The sequence below is a fragment of the Magnolia sinica genome, chromosome 1, assembly GCF_029962835.1.
Source record: "Magnolia sinica isolate HGM2019 chromosome 1, MsV1, whole genome shotgun sequence".
Taxonomy (NCBI): domain Eukaryota; kingdom Viridiplantae; phylum Streptophyta; class Magnoliopsida; order Magnoliales; family Magnoliaceae; genus Magnolia; species Magnolia sinica.
Window position 1 is genome coordinate 116,306,377 of NC_080573.1, and position 25,282 is coordinate 116,331,658.

General features: G+C 41.1%; 1 protein-coding gene across 1 annotated transcript in view; it reads right to left on the bottom strand.

Moving 5' to 3' along the window:
* The window catches only part of LOC131255224 (cyclin-A2-1-like), a 60,368-nt gene that overhangs the window by 11,786 nt on the left and 23,300 nt on the right, over positions 1-25,282 (bottom strand). Inside the window, exon 7 of the mRNA XM_058255920.1 lies at positions 2,870-2,945. Within this exon, the coding sequence (XP_058111903.1) occupies positions 2,870-2,945 (76 nt within the window). The remainder of the gene's footprint in view (positions 1-2,869; positions 2,946-25,282) is intronic.

Sequence of the window (25,282 nt, forward strand, 5' to 3'; positions counted from 1 at the left end):
GCCCACATCAAAGTGTGGCCCAGCATGATGGACCATCCACATCAAGTGAGCCCTACCGGATGGACAGTCCACAACAAAGGTGGGACCCACATGATGGATGGTGTACATTGAAGGTGGGCCCACATGATAGACGGTTGACATCAAAGGTAGGCCCACATGATGAACGACCCATATTGAAGGTGGGGCACCATATAATGAATGGTTCACATCAAGGTCAATCCACATAATGGATAGAGGGGACCTCACATGATGGATAACCCACATCAAAGTGTGGCCCCTTGTGATGGATAGTCCACATCAAGTGGGCCCCCACCTAATACACGGTCCACATCCAAGGTCTTGCATGATGGATGACCCATATCCAAAGTGGACCAACATGATGGATTATCCACATAGAAGGTGTGCCCCACACGACGGATGGTGGACATTAAAAGTGGGCCTCACATGGTGGACAACCCACTTCAATGGTGGGGCCCACACATTGGACACGTCAAATGTGGACTCCACGTGAAGAGTGGTGGACATAAAGGACAAATAGCATTGATGGTGGGCCCCACATGATGGATGACCTACATCAAGGTGGGCCCCACAAAATGGACGGTCCACATCCAAGACGGGCCTCGCATGATGGACGACCCACTTTGAAGGTTTGGCCCACACGATGGACGGTCCACGTCAAAGGTGGGCTCCATATGATGGACAATCCACATCCAATGTCCAACTTAATAGAGGCCCAAATGTCATAGAACATGAAGATTGTAGCCATCCATTCTTTTGCCATTTGGGACAATCCATCTATGGTGAAATCCACCAAAACAATCATCTAGATTTCTCTTATAATGTTGTCGTTGTAATTTTTAAAAATGGCATCAACTACTCCTAAAAAAAGCTCTTATGTTTACCGAACGCATTTATTTCAAATAAAGAGCTTTTTTTTTTAAATATTTTTTTAAAAGTAATTTTACCAAACGAGCTTATTTAAAACAAGACCTAGAATAAAAGGAAGCTTATTTAAAACAAGACCTAGAACAAAAGAGCTTATTAGAGTAACTATTATTTGAAAAGCTCTTGTTGGATTAGAGTAGAGATGTCAAACAAGCCCCTAGAGTTTCGCTGGAATGAGTGATCTCTCATATGATTTTTCCAATTTTATTCTTTTTCTTTCTTAATTATTCGTTTCTTTTATCATACAAATACATTATTCTAGGGTTTTCTTTTTGTCCATCTTAATCTCTTGTTCTTTTCTTTCTCATCTTGAAAATCAAGATTAATTGATGAAATTTTAGGGATTATTACACAATTTTCTGGAATTCCAGCATTACTATAAATGTTCTAAAGATTTTGAGTTTCTAGTATAATTTCCCAAAATTCCAGCACTGTTGTGTGTGAGAATTCTAGATTTCCAGGGTTTTCTATTCAATTTCTACAATTCCAACATCGATCTGCGATTTTTCTGAAATTCTAGGGTTTTATATGCAATATTCCAAAATTTCCAATTTGACTCTTTGCATTACACATTCATATTCTTTTAAAATCTTTGATGATGGAAAGATTGTTTATAATGATTGGAATATTTTAAAATCATAGTTGTATAGATATATGTACGTTGCATGGTTTTGATCTAGTAGAAACAATCATGGGATGTTTATAAAAATATTAATTTTTTAAAAAAAGAAATCATGTATCTTGTACATTGTGGAAATCATTAATCTGTTGGAATGTCGGGAATTAAGTCCCGTAGTTGGAAGTTCTTAAAACATGACTAAGTGGGGCGATCAAGACCCCTTGAGTTGAAAGTCTCAGAAGCCCAGTTAGTAACTTTTGAACCTCCATTAATCGAGGTTGAGCATGGTTGATTTACCACTTATGCAAGCCGGGTTGAGGAGTAGTCTGATCAGCCAATATATGAATTGATCACCCATTGATCAAGGTTGGGTGGATGAGCATATCAAGATTGCAACAAGCCACCTATGCAAGCCTAGTGGGTTTTGGGCAACTGGTGTAAATTGCCCCGGGTGCTAAAAACAATAAACCATACTGATTATAGAAGATTACTTCATGCATTGTTTACATCTATTCATTCATGATTTATTCCATATGAATTTGCATTGAAAACTTTGTTTATTCTATTTTTATTTTCAAGCTTTGCATAAGAATTAACAATGTTTTGATAAATATGTTTTATTCATATTGGATGTGTTTTCTTTCAAAACTTGTGTGGGATTTACTCAATGGCTTGTCTAGCTCACCCAATATTTTGAATGTTGAATGTCAGGAACAATATCTCATCAGGGTGCATGAGGAGAAAGATTATTAGTTATCTTTATTGTTATTTTTAGTTTCTTTTAAGCTTCTGGATTTATTATAATAGACATAGAATGAGAGTTTTACAAATTACTTTGATTATGGTGGTAATGATTTAATATTGTAAGATGAAGATATTACGGTTTCCTTTAATCAATGTTTAGTTGTTTAGTTAAAAGAGAATATTTTGTGTGTGTGTGTGTGTGTGTGTGTGTCTATATATGTATATCGTTGATGGGTATTATGTGCATGTATGTGTTTGAAATATGGATGTGAACATATAATATATGAGTGGTGCCGCCTAGTGAGAGATCTGGATCAAGAGAATTTGGGTGTCGGATTCAAGGCGTGACCAGTTAAATGCTCTAAAAGGGAAAGGGGAAGTCCGAAAAGGACGTGGATGGAGATAATAAGAAAAGACTTGATGACCTATGGTCTACCTGAAGGTCTGGCACTTGATAAAGTGGGATGACAAAATAGGATAAGGCAGAGATAATGATGAAGATGGTATAGCTTTAATTTTTTCAAAGCAAGACTACTCCAAAAAGGTTAGTAGTGGGCATACCTCTCCCCTTGTATAGGTATTGTCTGTGATGAAACAAAATTCTTCCACCCGAGGTGCACAAATTTCTTCATACTTCCTTTAAACCATTATGGAGAAACAATCACTGTCAGTGATTTCAGCAATTAAAATATCAAAGGATTAACCACAAAAATGTCCAAACTCTTTCACACATGACCAAAATAAAATTCAACATTGCAAATAAATATAGTTGCTTATTATCTGGTGTTGAAGATGCAATAGCGTACTCCTGCAACTCTACAAGTCCAACTCTTATCTCTCTCTCATTTTATTTTTATTTTTTTGAGTAACAACGTTAGTTTCATATCCTACTCCAAGGATAACGCAATAGACAAAGTAAAATGAAAGGATAACAAAAATGAGTATGCTCTCTAAAGAAAATGAGATCATATTTAGCATACTTTTTTATGTTAACATGGTAACTTTGATTAGAGAAAGTGAAACAAAATTACAAGAAAGTGGATCCATTCTTGAAGACCAAAGGCCCGTCCAAAACACCCTAGTGAGTTAAGGGCGTGTTTGGTCTGTGGAACAAAATGGTATTGAATTGTATTAGATGGGATTAACATCGTTATTGCACAATGACTATATGTCTGGAAATAGCATGGTATTTTAGCCAACCAATTTCATGTTTGGGATAAAATTCTTGCTACGGGAAAACACTGCATTAAGCAAAATCCTATTTGGTGGACCATGGAATTGTAATCAACTGACCAAATTCACAACGGATGTCGTTCACTTGTACACATATATAACCATAATGTCATGTGTAAACGGCGTACATGAATAGACGACAGGATAAACGCATGCATGAATGTGGGGACCACATGTCTAGTGGATTTCAAAATCCACATAAATCCCACATGGGACCAAATGCAATTCCATCCCACCTAATCCCAACCTTTCTTATCCTCTCCAAATATTGGATGGAATTTGCACAGGACCAAATGCAATTCTATCCCACCTAATCCCATCTAATACCGTGAGCCAAACGCCCCCTAAAGCATCAAGCTCAAAGCCACCCCCTATTAGGACACTAGGGGTACGCACATACACGCACATGGAGGGAGCAAGGGAGAGAGAGACAAAGAGACTTTCGGAAGAGGTTTCCTTAAATAAATCTTGACATAGTACAATAAAATACACCAGGACTCTAGCAGTTGGATGTTGACCTTTTTCATTGACCTAAACCATTTATTTAATGGCGCACACCTTGGATAAGGGACGCCCAAAGCACATCTCATATTAAATATGCCAGCCTATTGATATACAATGGTTATTGTGACCGTTCATGTTCAAAGTAAAAGAGAAATTATCTAAGGGCTAAAATAATACGATTGAAGAGCCTTTTGTGTTGTTGTCTTTTCACCGTACAAAGTGAGAATGTTCATATATGTAAACCAGGAGGAGCTGAAAGCTTTTCTATATTTAAGACAACCCAAAGGGGTTAAATATATAGAGATTACAGTCATCTATATAAGGAAAATAATAAAAGCAGAATCCTCTACCTATGGAAACGAACTATACAAGGTATTCAAGTCTGTCTAATATCCCCCCTCAAACTAATGCTAGTCATCGACAAGTAATAGTTTGCCAACTAGAAATGAGTGACGTGCAGAAGTGAGGGACTTGGTGAGAATGTTGGCAATCTGATCATGAGATGCAACATGTGGAAGAGAAATGAGCCCAGATTGAAATTTCTCGCAGATAAAGTGACAGTCAACTTCAATATGCTTCGTCCGTTCATGAAAAACCGGGTTAGAGGCAATCTGAATAGCACTTAGATTGTCGACATGGAGTAGGATTCTGCAGAGGAATGCCCAAGTCAGAAAGAAGTCCACTTAACCAGACAAGCTCACTACATGCAGCGGACATCGCCTGATACTCGGTTTCTGTGCTCGATTTGGAAATAGTGGCATGTTTCTTACACTTCCAAGAGATGAGAAAAGTGCCAAAAAAAACACAGTAGCTGGTGGTAGATCTTCGTGTGAGAGCACAACCGGCCCAATCAGCATCCGAATAAGCACGAAGGTCCAAAGTCGTCGTGGAGGAGAAGAACAGTGATTGATCTAGAGTCCCACATAGGTACCGTAGGATGCGCAACACCGTAGTCATATGAAGAGTCCGAGGAGCAGAAACAAACTAACTGACAACTTGGACAGCGTAGGCAATATCAGGGCGAGTCATAGTTAACTAAACTAGACTCCTAACCAAATGGCGGTATTGTAACGTCTCGGAAAAATCCGTACAAGGACCCGAGTACCACCTCAGGCAGAAATCACCCAGGACCAAAACCTTTAGAAATTAGGTTAATATTAGCAAGTGCTAAACTAGAATACTTGTGAAATTAGCACTAATCACTTTAAATATGATCTGCAAGATCCAAAACGTGCAGAATCATTGACGCTACATTACCTTGAAATCTAGAATCCATCTCAAAACCTAGTTGCTCTCGGGAGCATCTTGAAACTTCGTATCGGACCTAGACTGCACGTCGAAAGTTCGATTACCCCGAAACTATACGGATATGACCGCATTACTGGACTTGACAACCCCCTCGGAAATCAAGTCTTAATTGTGTCTAGAAATGCACAACTTGAGCCCGGAGCGAAGTGTGTGAGAAATGTGAAAATATTTAGAAATAAAATCCAAATTTAAGTAATCTGAGTCGTGTCGCTTGCGGGTCAAATACAAGGATTCAGACCGTCAGAATCTAACCCAAATACACCCTCGGATCAGGAGAAATGTCCCACACATGTCGATATACTTATGGCCCTGATCGAGTGACCGTGACCGTGGAACTGAAACTGGTCCGCCACGGCTGATCTGCAAACCCGATTGGAACGAAAACTCAACCTGACCTAGATCCATGGTCAGGAAGCTTAAGTCCGACCGCATGTGGAAAAGGGGCCACCAGAAGTGCTCCGTTGGACCGGAACAGTCCGTATTTGGATATAACCTAAGTATACCTTAGCCCTGGGGCCATTTCCATCAAACCTGGGCCTATATAAGGACCTTAAACCCTCCCTCTCTCATCTCATACGAATTTGAGAAACCCTAGGAGAGAGAGAAGAGAAAAGAGAAGGGAAAAGAGGGAAAGTGAGAGTGAGAGTTGGATATTCTTCCTGGGATTCGATCCCGCTACTCCACGCACTCAACCGCCATTCCTGTATCGCTATACAGGCAATTCCGACTCCGTACTTGGGTAAGAAAACCTAACCCTAACTTGTTTTAGGGTTTTCAACTATTGTAATAGATGAAATAGCTGACCTATTCCCTGATATAGGTTATTGTGGTGCCGTAGACAAGACTTAACTTTTAAAACTGAGTTCGCTACAAGTCTACTAGCGAAAGGTGCGGACTATAAATGTTTAGGTTATGGTTTTCAAGGCTTTCAATGTCAGTTAATGATTTATGCTTGACTTGAATTGCTATCACATGCTTAGACACGTTGTTCCCGCACTTTACACATATATATGAACTATGTTGAATATTGTGTAATCTTGTGTTTGTTGAAATGTTTGTATGTGTATGGATTTTGGATATGCTTTGCCATGATTAATTGTTGTAGACATATGATTGAGGTATATGTGACAATTCCTTAATGAAAGGATTTGCCCTAATACGTGTTATCACCAACATACGTCATGTATGTTGGAATATGTAGTCTAAGTGTTTGTAGAAATGTTTGAGTGAACAAGTGTGTAATAAATTATACGTTATATGGGCATTGAGAAGAGATTCTCAACTATCTTAACGATGTGTATGATTTCCTCCATGTAACTTACATTCTTTGTCTGTTTTACTTAGGGACTACATATGTGTGAATTCATGTTTAAGTTGAAATCCATTAAATGCTCATATGCTAGTGTGATTGGAATTGTTGATCCGTTACTGCTCTGATTAGCTTATATGATTATCTGTTATAATTGAATGTGTTTGGGACTACGGAATAGTCCAGGCAATCGGTAACAGGTCCTGATTTGGTGGTTGAGGTTGTTTTTGCCCCACAGGACGTGTTCGATGAGTCTGAGTCGTACTTCAGTTGTCGACAGTGATTAGGCCACACGGAGTGCTCGTGCACTTCATGTCGATCAATTCAATGTGCGCTCGTACCAGTCGAGCTCGTCAAGTAACCCGATTAACCCGATGTATGTTCACCATGTATGGACGCTACTGCTTGAATCTAAAGTACCAAACTCACCAGTGAAAACCCCTTTAACCTTGGTACCTCAACCGCTAAGACTCATGACCCGGGCATGGTGGTATAGGACACCATGGTCGAGCTATCGGCCTATGCTAGGGTGACAAGACTCCCCGTAGTGACCAGTGAGCAACCCAAACTCGTGAGCTGAATACGGTGGTACGGGACACTATATTCGAGCTGTCGGCCTACACTGATAAGGTGACGAGCCCTTTGTAGTGACCTCGAGCGTACTCTAAGACCGCGTAGAGGCGATGAGCCCTTACGTAGCAATAAGAGTACAATAGGCCAGCACTGATAAGGTGACGAGCCCTTTGCAGCGACCTAGAACCGCAACATCGTATGAGAATTGCTAGGACTAACGACCCTAGAATGGATCATTGTTTGGGAATTGATATAAGGGAGGTACATTAGTTTCTAAATCCTGCTGTATGAAAAGGACTAATAAGAACTTGGTAATCATATTCATGCACCACATTGCATGTGCCATTTGGCGATATGTAAAGAGCACGAGGAAGTGACTCACATGCGCGACCGTTAGATGAAGATCGCTGAGGGAGTGCAGGCGAGGGCATGCATCATTTATTCAGACCATCTTGCATTAATCAGAGTACTTAGGGATGTTCAATTGTATTGCTTTATCATTACTGCTTGACTGAATTGATAACATGTTAACCTTTGCTTTATTGTTCCACTGAGTTGATCACTCACTCCCACGTTACGGGACAGTTTTTTAAACACCAACCAGACCTTATTGTAGGTTCAGATGATGGTGTAGCCTGCGAGGCGGAGCCGAACTTTGAGGATGATGAGGAAGTATTCTCATATATGCAGTATTCAGGCGGGTTCTCGTAGACCGTTCTAATCAACGGGGCTTCAAGGTTATACTTGTAGTGGACTATTACATTTTGACATTTTGTAATTTGAAACAATACATGTAATTATTGACCTGGCAATGCATACATACCTTAGGGACCTATACTGAGTTATAACGCTATACATATTTGAGTAAGTCTTCCGCTTGCGTATTACAACTTTCCCTGGATTATGTATTGCTGATTTGGCTTAATCTTATTCATGTTTTATGCACTAAGACAGACAATATTTAATCATCATTAAATATGTTGCATAAGTGATGCGTTGGAACTCGAGAGTTGGACTTCTACTCGACCCCCGATTTTCAGGGCGTTACAGGTATAAGTCGGGCTGTGCAAGTAGATCACCATCGTCACGGCCATATTGAACGTTAAGTTCTAAGGGAGTCTGAACTATCTTCTGATCTGTCAATGATGCCAAGGCGAGAAGATCCTTCGTATATTTACGTTGGCTGACCAGGATCCGACGTTTAGAACGTGAAATTTCAAGCCCAAGAAAGTATGTGAGATGGCCGAGGTCTTTCATCTTGAAGGATGATTGCAGAACTTCCTTTAAAGCCGAGATACCAGTAGCATCGCTACCAATCAAAAGTAGGTCATCAACATAGACGAGAACAATGACAATTCCGCGAGCAGTGGTGCGTAAAAATAAGGATGGGTCATGATCACTTTGAGTAAAGCCAGTACCTGTAACAACATTGTGAAAGCGTTGAAACCATGCCCGAGGTGCCTATTTGAGGCCATACAGGGCTTTCTTTAGGCAACATAACTTATTGTCAGGAATTAAAAAGCCAGGAGGAGGTTTCAAATAAACAGTTTCATGAAGGTCTCCATGAAAAAAAGCATTTTTTACATCCATCTGAGCAAGTGGCCAAGAGTGAACGGAAGATATTGCCAGAAAAGTACGAACAATTTTCATCTTGGCCACGGGAGCAAATGTCTCATCATAATGAATTCCTTATTCTTATTTGTATCCCTGAGCGACAAATCGAGCCTTGTATCGATCCAATGATCCATCAAACTTGAGCTTGACAGAATAAATCCATTTACTACCAATTGGCTGTTGGTCAGCAGGTCGAGTGACAATGTCCCATGTATGATTATCACCCAATGTGCAAATTCTTCTGCCATAGCCTTCTTCCAACAATCATGAGTGGCTACTTGAGAGTATGAATAGAAACAGTATCTAGAGTAGCATTCATGGCAGACATAGAACGTATCAAGCGATCAGGCGCTCGAAGTACACAATCAGAACGACGTATCGAGGTAGGTTTAGGATCTGCAACAAGTACAGTAGGTGCGGGTTGAGTAATGGGTAGTGGAGCTGCACGTAGTCGACGCGAGTAAACCTGCAACGGACGAAGGAGAGTACTCGAGGCAAAAGGAATATCAGGAAAGATGGTTAAACCAGGAGAATTTGGGGCGTGCTGAGGAGGAAGAGATGAATGAAAGGCAACATGTTCAAGAAAAACAACATGGCGTGAAACCCGAACACGATGAGAAATTGGATCATTACATCGAAAACCCTTCTGAGTTTCTCCAAATCCTAAGTACATATATTTGATCGATTTTGGAGATAGTTTGTTATGCTCATGTGAAGCCAGGTGAACATAACAGACATAACCAAAAACACGAAATGTGGAATATTGAGGAGGTAAGCCGTTAAGAACAAAGTATGGAGATTTACTGTTCAGAACGTTGGTTGGCATCCAGTTAATGATTGAATACTGTCGTCACCCTGAGTAAGGTTAACGAGATCCTGTTCCAGGAGGTATAACCGGGCCGCATTACTCTGTTGATAAATTGTCTGGAGATGCTCCCACATTGCCTTAGCAGTGCGATGAGGTGTGAGGCCAACAACAATGGACTGATCGACCGAATCGAGAATTCAGGTAATAACCTGTCCATTGTTCATTTCCCAATCAGCTAATTTGTCGACATCTGTGGAAGTGGGGATAGTAACAGATCCATCAATTAGTCCCCACAAACCATGACCCTTGAGGAAGTTCTGAAAATGGATGGCCCATAGAGAATAGTTGGTACCATCAAAACTACAACGTGGGGCCTCTGTACGTGATGAGTTCTTGTCCATCGATCTGAAGTAATGTAAAGCACACAAAGAGTTGCATTAGAAGAAGGCTTTAAATGTACCGTACAGCAGGAGATACCCAAGGGATTGCAGTTTCTACAGTAGGAGTACTTAGAGGAAAAGGAATACACTTACAGTAAGGGAACATTTCTCTTAATAAAAAAGATTTGAATTATTCTTGTTCATCTTGTTGTCTTTCAAAAAGTAAGTGTATTCCTTTTCCTCTAAGTACTACAAAATCCTCTTCAATGTTTGAACTAGTGCATACGGATGTCTGGGGTCCTTCACCAATTATGTCTCTCTCTGGGTTACGATACTATATTATATTCATTGATGATTTCACACGTTACACCTGGATTTACTTTCTGCACTCGAAGTCATAGGTTTTTGAAAAATTCAAGATATTTCACTCTATGGTGGAGACTCAATTTCAGGTTCCCGTTCAAAATCTCCGCTCTGACTCAGGGAGGAATATCTCTCAACAGATTTTCGTACATTTCTTTAGGGTCATGGGATTATTCATCAAACCACCTGTTCTGATACTCTACAACAGAACGAGGTGGCTGAACGAAAAAATCGTCATATTGTTGAAACTGCCAACACCCTGATGACATCTATGAGTGTTCCTCGTTCTTTCTGGGCGGAAGCAATGTTACATTCAGTCTACTTGATTAACCAGATGCCAACCAACGTTCTGAACAGTAAATCTCCATACTTTGTTCTTAACGACTTACCTCCTCAATATTCCACATTTCGTGTTTTTGGTTGTGTCTGTTATATTTACCTGGCTTCACGTGAGCGTAACAAACTATCTCCAAAATCGATCAAATATATGTACTTGGGATTTGGAGAAACTCATAAGGGTTTTCGATGTTATGATCCAATTTCTCATCGTGTTCAGGTTTCACGCCATGTTGTTTTTCTTGAACATGTTGCCTTTCATTCATCTCTTCCTCCTCAGCACACCCCAAATTCTCCTGGTCTGACCATCTTTCCTGATATTCCTTTTGCCTCGAGTACTCTCCTTCGTCCATTGCAGGTTTACTCGCATCAACCACGTACAGCTCCACCACCTATTACTCAACCCGCACCTACTGTACCTATTGCAAATCCTGAACCTACCTCGATACGTCGTTCCGATCGTGTACATCGAGCACCTGATCGCTTGATATGTTATATGTCTATCATGAATGCTACTCTAGATACTGTTTCTATTCCTACTTCATACTCTCAGGTAGCCACTCATGATTGTTGGAAGAAGGCTATAGCAGAAGAACTTGCAGTATTAGATGATGGTCATACATGAGACATTGTCACTTGACCCGCTAACCAACAGCTAATTGGTAGCAAATGGATTTATTCTGTTAAGCTCAAGTCTGATGGATCATTGGATCAATACAAGGCTCGACTTGTCACTCAGGGATACAAACAAGAATACGGAATTGATTATGATGAGACATTTGCTCCCGTGGCCAAGATTGAAACTGTTCGTACTCTTCTGGCAATATCTTCAGTTCGCTCTTTGCCACTTGCTCAGATGGATGTGAAAAATACTTTTCTTCATGGAGACCTTCATGAAACCGTTTATTTGAAACCTCCTCCTGGCTCTTTAATTCCTGACAATAAGGTATGTCGCCTAAAGAAAGCCCTGTATGGCCTCAAACAGGCACTTCGGGTATGGTTCCAACACTTTCACAATGTTGTTACAGGTGCTGGCTTTACTCAAAGTGGTCATGACCCATCCTTATTTTTGCACACCACTACTCACGGAATTGTCATTGTTCTCATATATGTTGATGACCTACTTATGACTGGTAGTGATGCTACTGGTATCTCGGCTTTAAAGGAAGTTCTGCAATTATCCTTCAAGATGAAAGACCTCGGCCATCTCACATACTTTCTTGGACTTGAAATTTCACATTCTAAACGTGAAATCTTGGTCAACCAGCGTAAATATACCAAGGATCTTCTCGCCTTGGCATCATTAACGGATCAGAAGACAGTTCAGACTCCCTTAGAACTTAACGTTCAATATGGCCGTGACGATGGTGATCTACTTGCACAGCCTGACTTATATTGTCGTTTGGTTGGGAGTCTGGTTTAGTTAACTATGACTCGCCCTGATATTGCCTACGCTGTCCAAGTCGTCAATCAGTTTGTTTCTGCTCCTCGGACTCTACATATGACTACGACGATTTGCTGGAGCATCGCAGGAGACAAAGGTGATGAAAGACCTTCAGCAGAAACAGTAGATGCAGAATCACTAATAGACGTCTCGGAAGAAATAGTGGCAGCAGTAGCAGAAAGAGCACGACCACGGCCATGACCATAACCACCATGTCTACGGCCGAAAGAAGATGCATAGGCACATGTTCGGCAGTCCTAAATACCATAACCAGTCCGTCGACAATAAGCGCACCATTCTTTGCATTGAGCGACAACATGACCCACCTTTTTGCAACCGCGACAAGTCAAAGGAGTGGAACCATGTGTTGGTATAGTGGTGGACATATCAAGCACCATATCAGATGATCCCGAAATTGAGGAAGGAAGAGAGAGAACTTTCAATTGTTGTTCCTCAACCAATAAATCATTAATAACAGAATTCGATGAAGGAGTAGGGCTACGATTCAAGAGAGTAGCCCGACAATGCTCAAATTCCAGACACAGCTTGATAAGAAATTGTCGAACTTGCACACTCTCGTGCATAGTTTGGAATATCTTAAAGTCATGAGGAAATGTCGGATCCATCATAGCCATCTCTGTCCAAATGGTGACAATTTTGGAGTAAAATGATTGAATACTATCGTCACCCTGAGTAAGGTTAACAAGATCCTGTTCCAGGCGATATAACCGGGCCGCATTACTCTGTTGATAAATTGTCTAGAGATGCTCCCACATTGCCTTAGCAGTGCGATGAGGTGTGAGGCCAACAGCAATGGACTGATCGACCGAATCGAGAATTCAGGTAATAACCTGTCCATTGTTCATTTCCCAATCAGCTAATTTGTCGGCATTTGTGGAAGTGGGGATAGTAACAGAACCATCAATTAGTCCCCACAAACCACGAACCTTGAGGAAGTTCTGAAAATGGATAGCCCATAGAGAATAGTTGGTACCATCAAAACTACAACGTGGGGCCTCTGTACGTGATGAGTTCTTGTCCATCGATCTGAAGTAATGTAAAGCACACAAAGAGTTGCATCAGAAGAAGGCTTTAAATGTACCGTACAGCAGAAAATACCCAAGGGATTGCAGTTTCTGGATCTGGCAGAATAACAACAGCAACAGGGGCTCTGGATGTGGAAAATCGAGATCTGGAGCAACAGGAGCTAGGGCGGTGGATCTGGATCTGGAAAATCTAGATCTGGAGCAACAGGAACAGAGGCACTGGATCTAGATCTGGAAAATCTAGATCTGGAGCAACAGCAATAGGGGCTCTGGATCTGGAAAATCTAGATCTGGAATAGAGGGGTGGCCGGAGACACAAAGGGGCGTGCAATAGGGGTGGTCGAACGACGTAGGAGCACTGGACGAGCAGAGTGGTCGGACGAGCAGGGGCGACGTTGTAGGGTGGTCGGACGAGCAGGTGCGTCGCTGTAGGGTGGTCGGACGACGCAGCAAAGGTGGCTGGACGACGCAGGAGCGGTCGGATGAGCAGGGATGATGACCGGACGCAGGGATGGTCGGAGCTAACAGGTGATGCCGATTTTGGATCAATGAAGCTCTGATCCATGTAAACCGAGAGGAGCTGAAAGCTTTTCTGTATTTGAGACAACCCAAAGGGGTTGAATATATAAAGATTACAATCATTTATATAAGGAAAATAATAAAAGTAGAATCCTCTACCTATGGAAACGAACTATACAAGGTATACTAGCTATACAAGGTATGTGAGTCTGTCTAACAATATAAACTATGGATCACATGAAAATGACACGGATCAAAGGCTAAAGCCCCGACACTTCGTCATATTGTAATACATCAGGATGTATTTGAGCAAACCTCCTAGAAAGGGTGTGGTTACACACATTGCAAGCTACATGTGAAAGAGAAAGCGAGAAGGGTTTGACGGTGGACAACCCATGCCCACTTTTCCAGTTTCGTGGTCCCCTCAAGCTTTAAATCTACCTTGTTTCATCCGATGGTCTCATTACACCATTCAAAGTCATCACCATTTGGACTACGTCGAAAGATAACTTCAACTTAAGTGAGAAAATCTGGCCCATAGCCTATAAATACCCCCAGGCTCTCATTTCAACAGATCAAACATTCAAAGAGACCTCTAGACACTTCAAAAACTGATCGAAGTACATTCGAACAGCTCAAACTACAAGGGACTTTAGGCACAAGCACATGCCAAAGTGAGCCTCACTTGCCTAAACATTCCACCCCTCCAGGAGAGCCTTTGGTCATGCACTTAACCTCCTAGGCAACATTGTGGCGCTATGCCCCAGACTTTCTAAGATAGCTCTGCGCTAAGGCCCAGACCTATCGCAACATTGCAATAAGGTGCAGAGCACATACTCCGTCTAAAGAACTACAAGCACAACCACCTTAAGACCAGCTTAACTTCCTATGCCAAGGTGCAGACCTATTGAAACATCTATGCCCCACACAATAGGAGTCCTATCACCAAATGGCAAATGCTAGAGGAATGACCTCAACTCGTCTCTGGCATATAAGGCCCACGACATAGTTGGACCAATCACACTTGTGTATGCCTAGGCCATCATGAGTCTCCCCTACCTTAACTATGGATCTGAATACCCTGAAGATGAAGGACCACAAATTAGGACTAAGAACATTATCCTGCAATGGGATAGTGCGCTCTAGTTTTACCTTTTCCTTGACATGTGACTTTGGCACTTAGCCAAAACAGGACCCCACGCATCCGACAACACCATTGTGCTGCACCAACTCAGCTCCAGCAACTCTGTGCCAAACAATGACGTTATCACATTATGACGAGGAAGAAGAAAAACCAAAGGAAAGCTCAATGCCCCATGCAAAACCCTCTACGCTGCAAACTACCAAGGCAAGCACAGCAAAGTACTTCGTAACAGTAACGGTGACCATAAAGGCCACCACTATTACCTTTACAATATAGGTTGTAACGGTTCTTAAGGTCCTTGTAACGGCCATTATGTTCTTTTTTTTCGTTAAAAAAAAAAAAAAGAAAAAAGAAAAAAAAAAAAAAGAATTTGTATCGACCCGGTAATGAACCGTTACAGCCTTTATGGAGGATGTAACAGCCCAATACAAGGGTTGTTATGAGTCATTTGTTTTTAGTAATGGCCATTACAACCTTTACAACCCCATAACGTGTAACGGTTGCCACCGTTACCTTTACGGCCCTGTAATGGCCTTTATGGCACACCGTGAAGCACAAAGGACTGTGCCCACAGGCATTGGGAAAATTGAGCCCACAACTATGGCGTGCTGTAAAGGCCATTACGGGGCCATAAAGACCTTTACATAAAGGTAACAGTGGCAACCGTAATAGCCGTTATGGAAAAATGACCCGTAACGACCGTTGCAACCCTCATAACAACTTGTTATACCCCCCTTAAAAGTCGTAACTGTGGAAATACATGTAATCGTGTGTGTACTCCTATGGAGCATTGTATCTTTCTTTCAAGTTAATATATGTGTGTGTTAGTCATGTGACTAACATACACAACCATTGCCTAGCTAACTTCTTCTTCTTCTTCTTCTTCTTCTCTCTCTCTCTCTCTCTCTCTCTCTCTCTCTCTCTCTCTCTCTCTCTCTCTCTCTCTCTCTCTCTCTACATCTTCCCTTCCACTTTCCCTACTTATTTCTTCTCCAATCTAACTCAACTTATCAAAGATTTATGGATCTAATTGCAGCCTACAACTGTGGGGCCCACTACTGACGTCATCTGTACATACAGATGTCGTCAACAGTGTATGGCCAGGTAGTCTTTTTTAAGCAGAAAAATATGACATCTAGAAGATGATTTTAGAATAATGTGATAATTTTTCTTCAAGTTTTGGATAAGTTTTTTATGGTCTTTCAGCAAAAATAGAAAATAAATGGAAAAAGTCATATTTCAGTTTTATTGTTGTTTTGTTTTTTGGTAGATTTTCCACATAGAGTAGGTGTGGTTGATCATGTGCAATCACCAGAAACAAGAATCATGAAGTTTCGTTAAGATTTGGGTGTGTTATGACTTTTTTGTGAGAAATGGGTGTCATCTGCCTTATTTTTGGGCTTTTTGTTGGAATTTCTTTCTTTCTTCATGTTTTAATGTTATGGGGTTGTGAAATGCAATATATAAACATGTTGATGATGATTGTTGGTAAAACACGGAAACGCATGATTTTCTGCATGTGTTTGATTTATCTAGGGAAAGGAAAAATTCACGGGTTGAGCTGTACACGAGCAGAGTTAGCTCGGTAACTCACTCGACTCAGCTCGAAGTGAGTTCGAGCCGAGCACGAGCTGATTTTTTGTGCTCGAAATGAGTTTGAGCAGAGCACGAGCTTGACCCAGCTCAACTTGGCTCGACTCGAATACTACTCGAACTCGGCTTGACTCAGACTCGACTTGGTACAGGGTATAATACCCTTCCAAACACAAAAAACCCTACCCCTTTTCAAATCTACCCCGCCTGGGCCTCACCTAATTCGCTCCCATTCTTTAGACGGTGCGAAACTAACACAGGAGTACCAATCCAATGGCATGGTCGTAAATACAACCTTTTAAATAGCTGCGATTGTGAGACCTTCTCTCCCAAGCAAAATCCCAAATTCCTTGTATTCCCCAACTCCTTCCAGAAGCATCCTCTTTCCCAATCTCGATTCTTCACTACTCCAAGAACCCTTCATCATGGTTCTCGAGGTTTGCATCTTTCTCTCCCTCTCTTTCTAACTAGGGTTTTTCATGTAATCGTTGATTGTTTGTGTTTTGATCAGGCAACCATGATCTGCATCGACAATTCGGAATGGATGAGGAACAATGACTACTCCCCGACCCGATTCCAAGTGCAAGCTGATGCCGTTAATCTCATCTGTAGCGCCGAAACACAGGCAATGGAGATCTCCCCTTCCTTTTTCATCATCTCTCCATATCTCTTTAATTTTGTCGAATTAGATTTTGAATCACGTTCCTTTCTAGGGTTTCTTTGAAGACTAGAACTTGAAAACTCTGCTTGAACTCAGCTCGAACTCGGACGAGCCGAGCACGAGCTGTTGTTCCGAGCTTGAAGGCCGAGCCGAGCCGAGCCGAGCACGAGCTGGGCAATACTCGGCTCGGCTCGACTCGTGTACACCTCTATTCACGAGTATTCACAAATGACACAATCAAACATATAAAGACATGGTGCAAGGGAGACGTTTTATTCCAGAGATTCCGGGTTAGAACATTCTAGGTCGTGATCTGGCACAAACCCTTAATTACATCGTGTAGATAACCCTTGATTAAAAGGCAAAAGACCATGTCTGCAAGGAGACTGTCCTTATAAGATAGGGGCCACCTAGGCCATTATGGGAAATGTTTGAATAATATCAAGCTAATGATCTGACCGATACTGTTTCAGCGAGTCGAGTGTCTATATCCCATTTCTTTCAGTTCTGGGAAAGATGACTGACTAGCCTCTAATCGAGCAGCGCGACACTGGCCCCGCTCCCATCTCTGGGATGGGTGACGGGTGGAAAACTTACTGCGATATTGGGCGTTATTGAGTTATGTACGCAAAAATTGTTTTGGATTGGTAAGGCATTGTATGACTCGAATTGGTGGTGATTCTTAGCATTGACATGATTCTCGCGATGGCGAGTTGCTTTGTAGAGTTGATTATTTTCCTCATTTTGTAATTTTATATGTTGTTTGATTGTCCATAGAGGACATCCCCTGCAGGCATGGCACTGGCCAATCATCCGATTTTGCATTTGAGTTAGGCATGCTAATATGATACTTTAGTTATGATGTTCATGCGAACAACTTGAAATGTGCGAATGGATTCATGTTGCTAGCATGACTGCTGCATCAAAGTTACAGTTGCATGGTTATTGTGTTTTCAACGAGTTGGGCTCGAGAGTTGAGATATTGACTTCCATGACACCTGGAAACACGTGTCGTACATAAACTGAGTCGTTTGTGATCACTTCGGGTTGCTCTAAACTCCGCAATTATCCAAGACAGTCTTGGGGAGGTTCGGGACTCAACCCAAGCCTTGGAGATCCCTGCGAAGAGGTGGGGTTCATAGATTCATGTGGCGCCGCGCAGAGCGCACATGTGAGCGCGCGAGCACGCGGGTGCGTGGGCGCATAGGCACAACCATGCGGGAGGGAGCGCAGGGTGAGGGCACAACCGCGAGCATGACGGCGCATAGGCACAACCACGCAAGCATAGGAGCAGTTGCGAGGGCACAAGCACGCAAGCATGAAGGTGTGTAGGCACGGGTGCAAGTACGACGGCATGCAGGAGCGGGCACAGGGACGCAGGTACGGACATGGGTGCAGGAGCAGTTTGGTTTTACCTAAGGCATATCCAACCCACCGGTGGTTCGGTTGACCATTCCGATGATGGGAAAAGGGATTCAGACATCAAAAAATGAATTCCGGCAACTGAGAAGTTATGCGAACATCAATGGTGCACTCTTTAGTGTATCAGAGGAGGCATCGTCGATAGAGTACCAGAGAAAAAGAGTTGATGTGGATGGACGTTGAGTCCATTAGACCCACTTTCTGATGCGCTACGAGTGCAGAAGCGGCATGACCGCATCCTGACCATAGATCCATGGGTCGGATTTCACACCCTACCACATGGGTGTTTTAGTTTTAGACTTTTTTTGTTCTTTTTTCTTATTTCAAGGTCTTTATTGCACTTTCTTTATTTTTTTCATTTTTTTGTTATCTTTCTTCTTTTCAGGGGCCTTATTGCACTTTTACTTTTCCATGGCTTATATATACATTATGAAAAACCCTATTTTAATTATTATTAAATGAACAGAAATTCTTATATGTTCTTCTTCTTTTATCAAGAGAATAGGGTTTCAGGAGTGGCCCTTGGGTGTTGAGAATTCCACCCGATTTCAGGTTTCCTTCTTTCTAGATCTTAGAGGTGCAGGAAAATGTAAGAACCACCGCCTTCTTTTCTTCTGATTACAAAAGACCCGTACTTTCTTCATCTCAAACCCTTCATTCTTCACCCCTTTCGTTCCTCTCTGGATATCCCCCTTTTGATTTGAATGGAAAAGAGGGATGGTTAGTCAGTAGAATCAGATCTAAACTTGACTGTGGACTGATATGCTAGATCTGGGATATCCTCATATCCCTAGATCCTCCATTTTTACTGTTTACGTGATTTTATGCTAAGGGGCATGATCCTAATGGAATGACCTCATCTTTGTATTGAGATTTACCTAATCCATTTTATTGAAAACGGTTAGTTGATTAATGTATTTATTTGAATATTCTTTAACCTGATTATACATGCATATAGGATTAGGTCATCACATGTCCCTGCATCAAGAAGGGATCCCGATCGACGGAGAAGTGACTCCAACGAAGCCCTCGATTTCTCTCTATCAGCTACTGATTAAAGGCCGAATCAAAGAGTGCTTTTTGAGTAGCGAAGTGAGGTATTTATCAGTGTTGTCATGTGCGACCACATATGCACATATCCATATGCAAATCGCATATGCAATCATGGCACATATGCGATCGCATATGTGGCATATGCGAAAATATGCGATCGCGTGCAGCATATTCGATCGCATATTGGCCATGGCACATTATTTTTTATTTTTTTTGCAAAAAAACAACATTTTTCCAATAAAAAGGCTTCCAAATCTCCTCCATTTGCAATATTCTCACTCTAAAACTCTCTTACTCTATTTTTCTCTTACATTTCTTAATTACAAGTGGTCTTAATCTCTCTCTCTCTCTCTCTCTCTCTCTCTCTCTCTCTCTCTTGTATTTCCTACTTCCAAGTGATCTTAATCTCTCTCTCTCTCGTAAATTCCCTCTCTCGTGGAAATTGGAAGATCAAGATTCAAGCACTTTCAAGTTTCAAGGAAGATAGCTTGTTGATTTTCTACAATAATAAATAAATAGCATGTTGATTTTGTTGTTACTTCTTGTTAACTATATTTTTAAATGTCGATGACTTGATGTTTAATTCATTGTTTAATTGATTTTATCTCTCTCAAATGTATTTTAAATATGTAAAATCAGTTATCTATTAACTTAGAAAAGATCTCCTTAGTTTCTTCTTTTTTTACATTTTTTTTGAATTTTTCCCTATTTTATATATATATATATATATATATATATATATATATCAAAAAAAAATTGGAAAAAAAAATATGCGGTCGCATATGCGATTGCACATGATTGCATATGCAATTCGACAACATTGGTATTTATAGCCGAGAGGTAGTGTTGTCAGGGAACAAAGTAGCGCTACATGGTGAGTCTTGCGCATCTTAGTTGTGGTCGACACGGCAGATTTGGTGACTGCGCATCTGTCTTTTCGCCACGTCGGGCTTCAGTGTTGACGCACGAGATGGCTGCACAACCACGCAGGCTTCTTTTGTCGCACCAAAGGGTTTCCTTGCCACGCGCATGGGGTTTTCTTCCATTGTTCTTGTTTTATTTCATCTTTCCTTTTAAGATCGATCATTCTTCTCGAATCTTGGGCTTTTCCTTCTTTTTTTTTTATAACCCCAACAATTGTGTAGTTGATGATCTTGTTCCATACTTAGAGTTACCGCACACACAAAGTATTCGACATAATGCTTAACTCAACTTAACATGAGGAATTTGTACAAGTAGAGGAGCTTCACTTTTCCGTTCACCATCTCTTCCTTTCTTAGGCCGTTGTTGTTAGTTGTGAGTGTAATTCACTCACAGTGTTGAATGTGTTGCACATATATCTTCACATGGAATTGTGTCTGTATTCTCCCAAGTGTTGTGAATGTAGTTCACTCATTTATTTTGCAATGTTGCACGCGTTTGTAAGAAAATTTTGCATGTGGATGATGAATTGGTGACTCAATGGTTGTCGAGTTTAGTTATGGCCTCCTATTTGAAGAGAAGATTCAACGAATGAAGAAATTTCAAGCTATATTTTATCGATAACCAACAATTGAAGATCTTATACCATGCTATGTTGTGTTTCAAGGCAAGCAACGGTCCATGTTGATCATCATCATCTTCTTTGTATGTATTCCAAGGTGGGCATGATCAATATCCATGCTCCAGCCTAAGGGGGGCATGGAAATACATGTAATTGTGTGTGTGCGTGTGTTTTGTACTATTGTGGATCATTGTATCTTTCTTTCAAGCTACCATATGTGTGTGTTAGTCATGTGACCAATGTACACAACCATTGTCGTAGCCAACTTTTTCTTCTCTCTCTACCATCTTCCCTTTCGCTCTCCCTACTGATTTCTTCTCTAATCTAACTCAACTGTAACAATCCATTACAGGGGTCAATATCAAGGTGTTTTGTATCCGTTACGATACGCCCGTAAAGGCCGATACGTATGGGTAACGGCCATGACCATTACGTGATACGGGGGTGAAACAAGATAGTTGATTTTTTGGGATAGTATCGGCCGTTACGGTGGCCGTAAAGGCTGTTACGGGGCATAACGACCGTTACCCCCATAACAAACGAAAAACGGCCACTTTTTTTAAAAAATATTTAAATCCATTTTCTCCTATTTTTTTTACTTTTCTCATTCCAAAAACTCTCTTAGATCATTTCATGATAGATTTCGACCACTCTTACTATAATTTTTAATGTTAAAATCGTAGATTGAAGTGATTTGAGCAAATAAAAGCTCCAATGGCCTTTTTTTCAAAAAATTGAAAAAGTAGTATTTATGCAAATTTTCTTATTTCTAGTTTTAATGCTTGATTGTGATGTGTAAACATTAGATACATATAATTATGTTCACAAATTCACTAGACATCCCAATACAACACTCTCACCAAAGAATGGACCGTTACACTACCATAAACATGTTCAAAACAAAAAATGAATACATATTTGGAATATTACATTATTCTTGATTTTCTAAATATTTTTCAGAATTTTTCAGGCAAAAGAAAATTTTCAACCGTTACGGTGGTCGTAACAGTCGTTACGCCCCCCGTATCAATCGTTACAGCCGATACCCATATCGGTAATGGTGGTGACTGTTATGGCCACCGTTACCGATACAGAATACCTTGGTCAATATAGGTTTTTCAGGTTGCTTTTTCAATTTTAAAAAAAGGTTGTTACGAGGGTCATTATCGCCATTATAACCCATATCGTAAAGGTGATGATGGTAGCAGTTACGACCACCATTACTATTACGGAATACCTAGCCCACAACCCTATAAATAACTCAGGGCACCCATTCCAAAAAGAGACAATGAGAAATGAGAGAGAAAGAACAAATAAAGAAAGAGAGATACAAGAGACTGAACAAAACTTAGTAAAACTCGAACCTTGGAACCTTCAGGCACAAGCCCTCATAAGGTTGCCTCACTTGCCTAAACCTTCCAACCCATTGGGATGGCTATGTGCCATGTGAAATTGCACGTGGTGGGCCCACGGGTTGTGCACAAAAGCTTGGCGGAGCTAAGGAATGATGGTTGTCCTAGAGGGGGAATTAGGACTAAATAAAAATTATGCCTTTTAAACACAATTTATTAACTTAAACTAATATGCAAATTAAATTGAGCAAGGCAATTAACTCGTCTCTAAGGCTTTCAAGCCAATAGAGGGTCCAATCACATAGCTTACGAAAGATATGTTAATGAAGCAACTATAAGATAGTGTACATGTGTGGGGGATGTGCTACCCATCTAATCCTAGCATTTATCTAATCATGCATAATATAATTAAACATATATCACATAAGCATAATTAAACAAGTGATCAAAGACAATCCTAAACACAAGCATGTATAGTAGTTCTGTTTCCCTACTCCACTCCCAGCGTACACACTCAACCCATGAGTGTACCAAATTTCACTATCAGAGGTTTTAAATCAAGTTCAATTTTAAATCAAGTTCACCTCTAACATTTACAATCCTACACAAGGACTGGCTCGTGCAAGAGACTTTACATGGTTTTTTATAGGCTCGCCGTGAACCTCGGTCCAACACAAGAACCTATTAACACACACTCCCGTCAAAGGCCCCACAAGAGACTTCAGTTGATTTTCTATCGGTTAACCAACAACTTTAGTCGTAATCCAAGGACCAACATTTACTCCCGCTGGAGGCTCCCACAAAGACTAACACATACACACCTGTGTCCGGTGAATTCGTCCCTACATAAGAGCCTAGGTCCTACATAAGAACCTATCAAATTTATGTCACAAACTCTTACCCTTAATCCTACACAAGGAAAGAGAGCATGGACTCACTCGATGACACTTGTCGAATTGAGCCCCAATGATGCATTGTTCTTGAGTCGCTTCTTCAAAGCCTCTCTCATGCTTGAACCAGCTACTCAATTGCTCCCTCGATCATGATGACGATGCATTGCCAATGCTTCAGCTCCAAGACCAAACACTTTGCATGCGATACTAATGACCAAGGTGATGGGAGGTTAGGTAGAATCTCCTACAACTAATGGAAAGTTGTAAAGCTTGGGAGATTCACCTAGAAGGGTCTTCTAGAGGATTTAGACAATGATATACCTATACAGGTTAGGTCTAAACTCTAAAAAATGGTGGAGATTGAGTTCATCTTCAACATTGAGGTTGGAATCCTCATTAGAGTTACCACTCAAGAAGATGAATCAAATCTCATGTAATATGAGGCTTAAGATGTGGAACATGATTGGGGATTCACATCTAAAATGCCCAAAGAAATCGAGTTCCAATAGTCGCAAAATGGGCAGAAACAGCTGGTCTTCGATCGCACCGATTCAAGTTCGTCACATTGAATTAGACAGGAAAGCCGTTAGACAGACTTGGGCACTTTCGATCGCATCGAAGATGGTCTTCGGTTACATCAAAAGTGGCCTTCGATGAGACCGAAAGTGGCACTTGGTTGCAACCGAATTACTCGGAATTCTGCCTTAACCTGTTGTCCTGTTTTAGCTATTTTCGATCAGACCGATGGTTGCTGAAATTGTGCAGTTTTTCCAGCAACACGGGACCTCTAAAGACAATTTAAGGATGGTCAATTTAGGCTCCTATAACTTAAGGGATGATCAATAAAGGTTTACCTGTTAGGTTTAAGATCATCTAAAAGTTTAGGCTGCTTTGGGTCAAGGGAGGATCACCAAGGCACCTCATATACATGTTCTTTGCTCGTTGATGTTCCAGTTTTACTTATCTTTGATCTCCAACTTCTAAGGGTTCAACCGACTACATGACATAAGGACTCATGTAATTGACAAATAGGGTGCAAAAATTAGTGCACTAACACCATGCATTAAGGACCCCAATGAAGGGAGAGGCTTTGTGCCACATGTTGCGACATCGCAATGCAAGCCTTAATGTTGAGCGCCACGTGTTATGGGATCGATTGATGCGCCCAAACGTAGGCCCACCAGCAACGCTTATGCATAGGTGCAGACAGCCTAAGATGGACCTCTCATGCGGCCATGCCCTCTTATTACAATTGGAGTCAGGCACAGAAGGACTCATCACCCCATGGTGAGAGTTAAGGAGTTGTCTACTATTCATTTTTGGGAATGCTCCCCACAACATTGTCGAGACAACTGCTCATATACGCCAAGGCCATCACAACCCACCTACTTCCAGACACTATAAAGACAAAGCATCAAGGACCTAGACATGTTTAAGGCCAATTCCCACTTTGGTTTTACCTTCTATTGCAAGGCCCATGCCAAACCATGACCTAGAATGTAAACGATCACAAGCATTAATAAAAGCCACTTAGCCTAACTTTCTTTGGGTTTGTAACGTGTAAGCATTCACATTTACAAACAAACAAAGTTTGAAACACCCAATAATCGCTCAAGGATAGCAACAACTCTTCAATGTAATTAAGAAACTTTGGAACCCTTCCCCTACGAATTATCCCTTTGTCACGCCCCATTGCCTAATCAACTATCTGAAGCCATTGCCTATCATAGTCAACCCATGACACCAACCACGACTATACAAGAAGCCTGATGCCTAACAACTAACAAAAATGTCAAAACACCACTCCTAACTAGGCCAAACACCATTCTCCAATTAACAAATCTTACTAACTTTAGAAAACACAATTTTTCTCAAA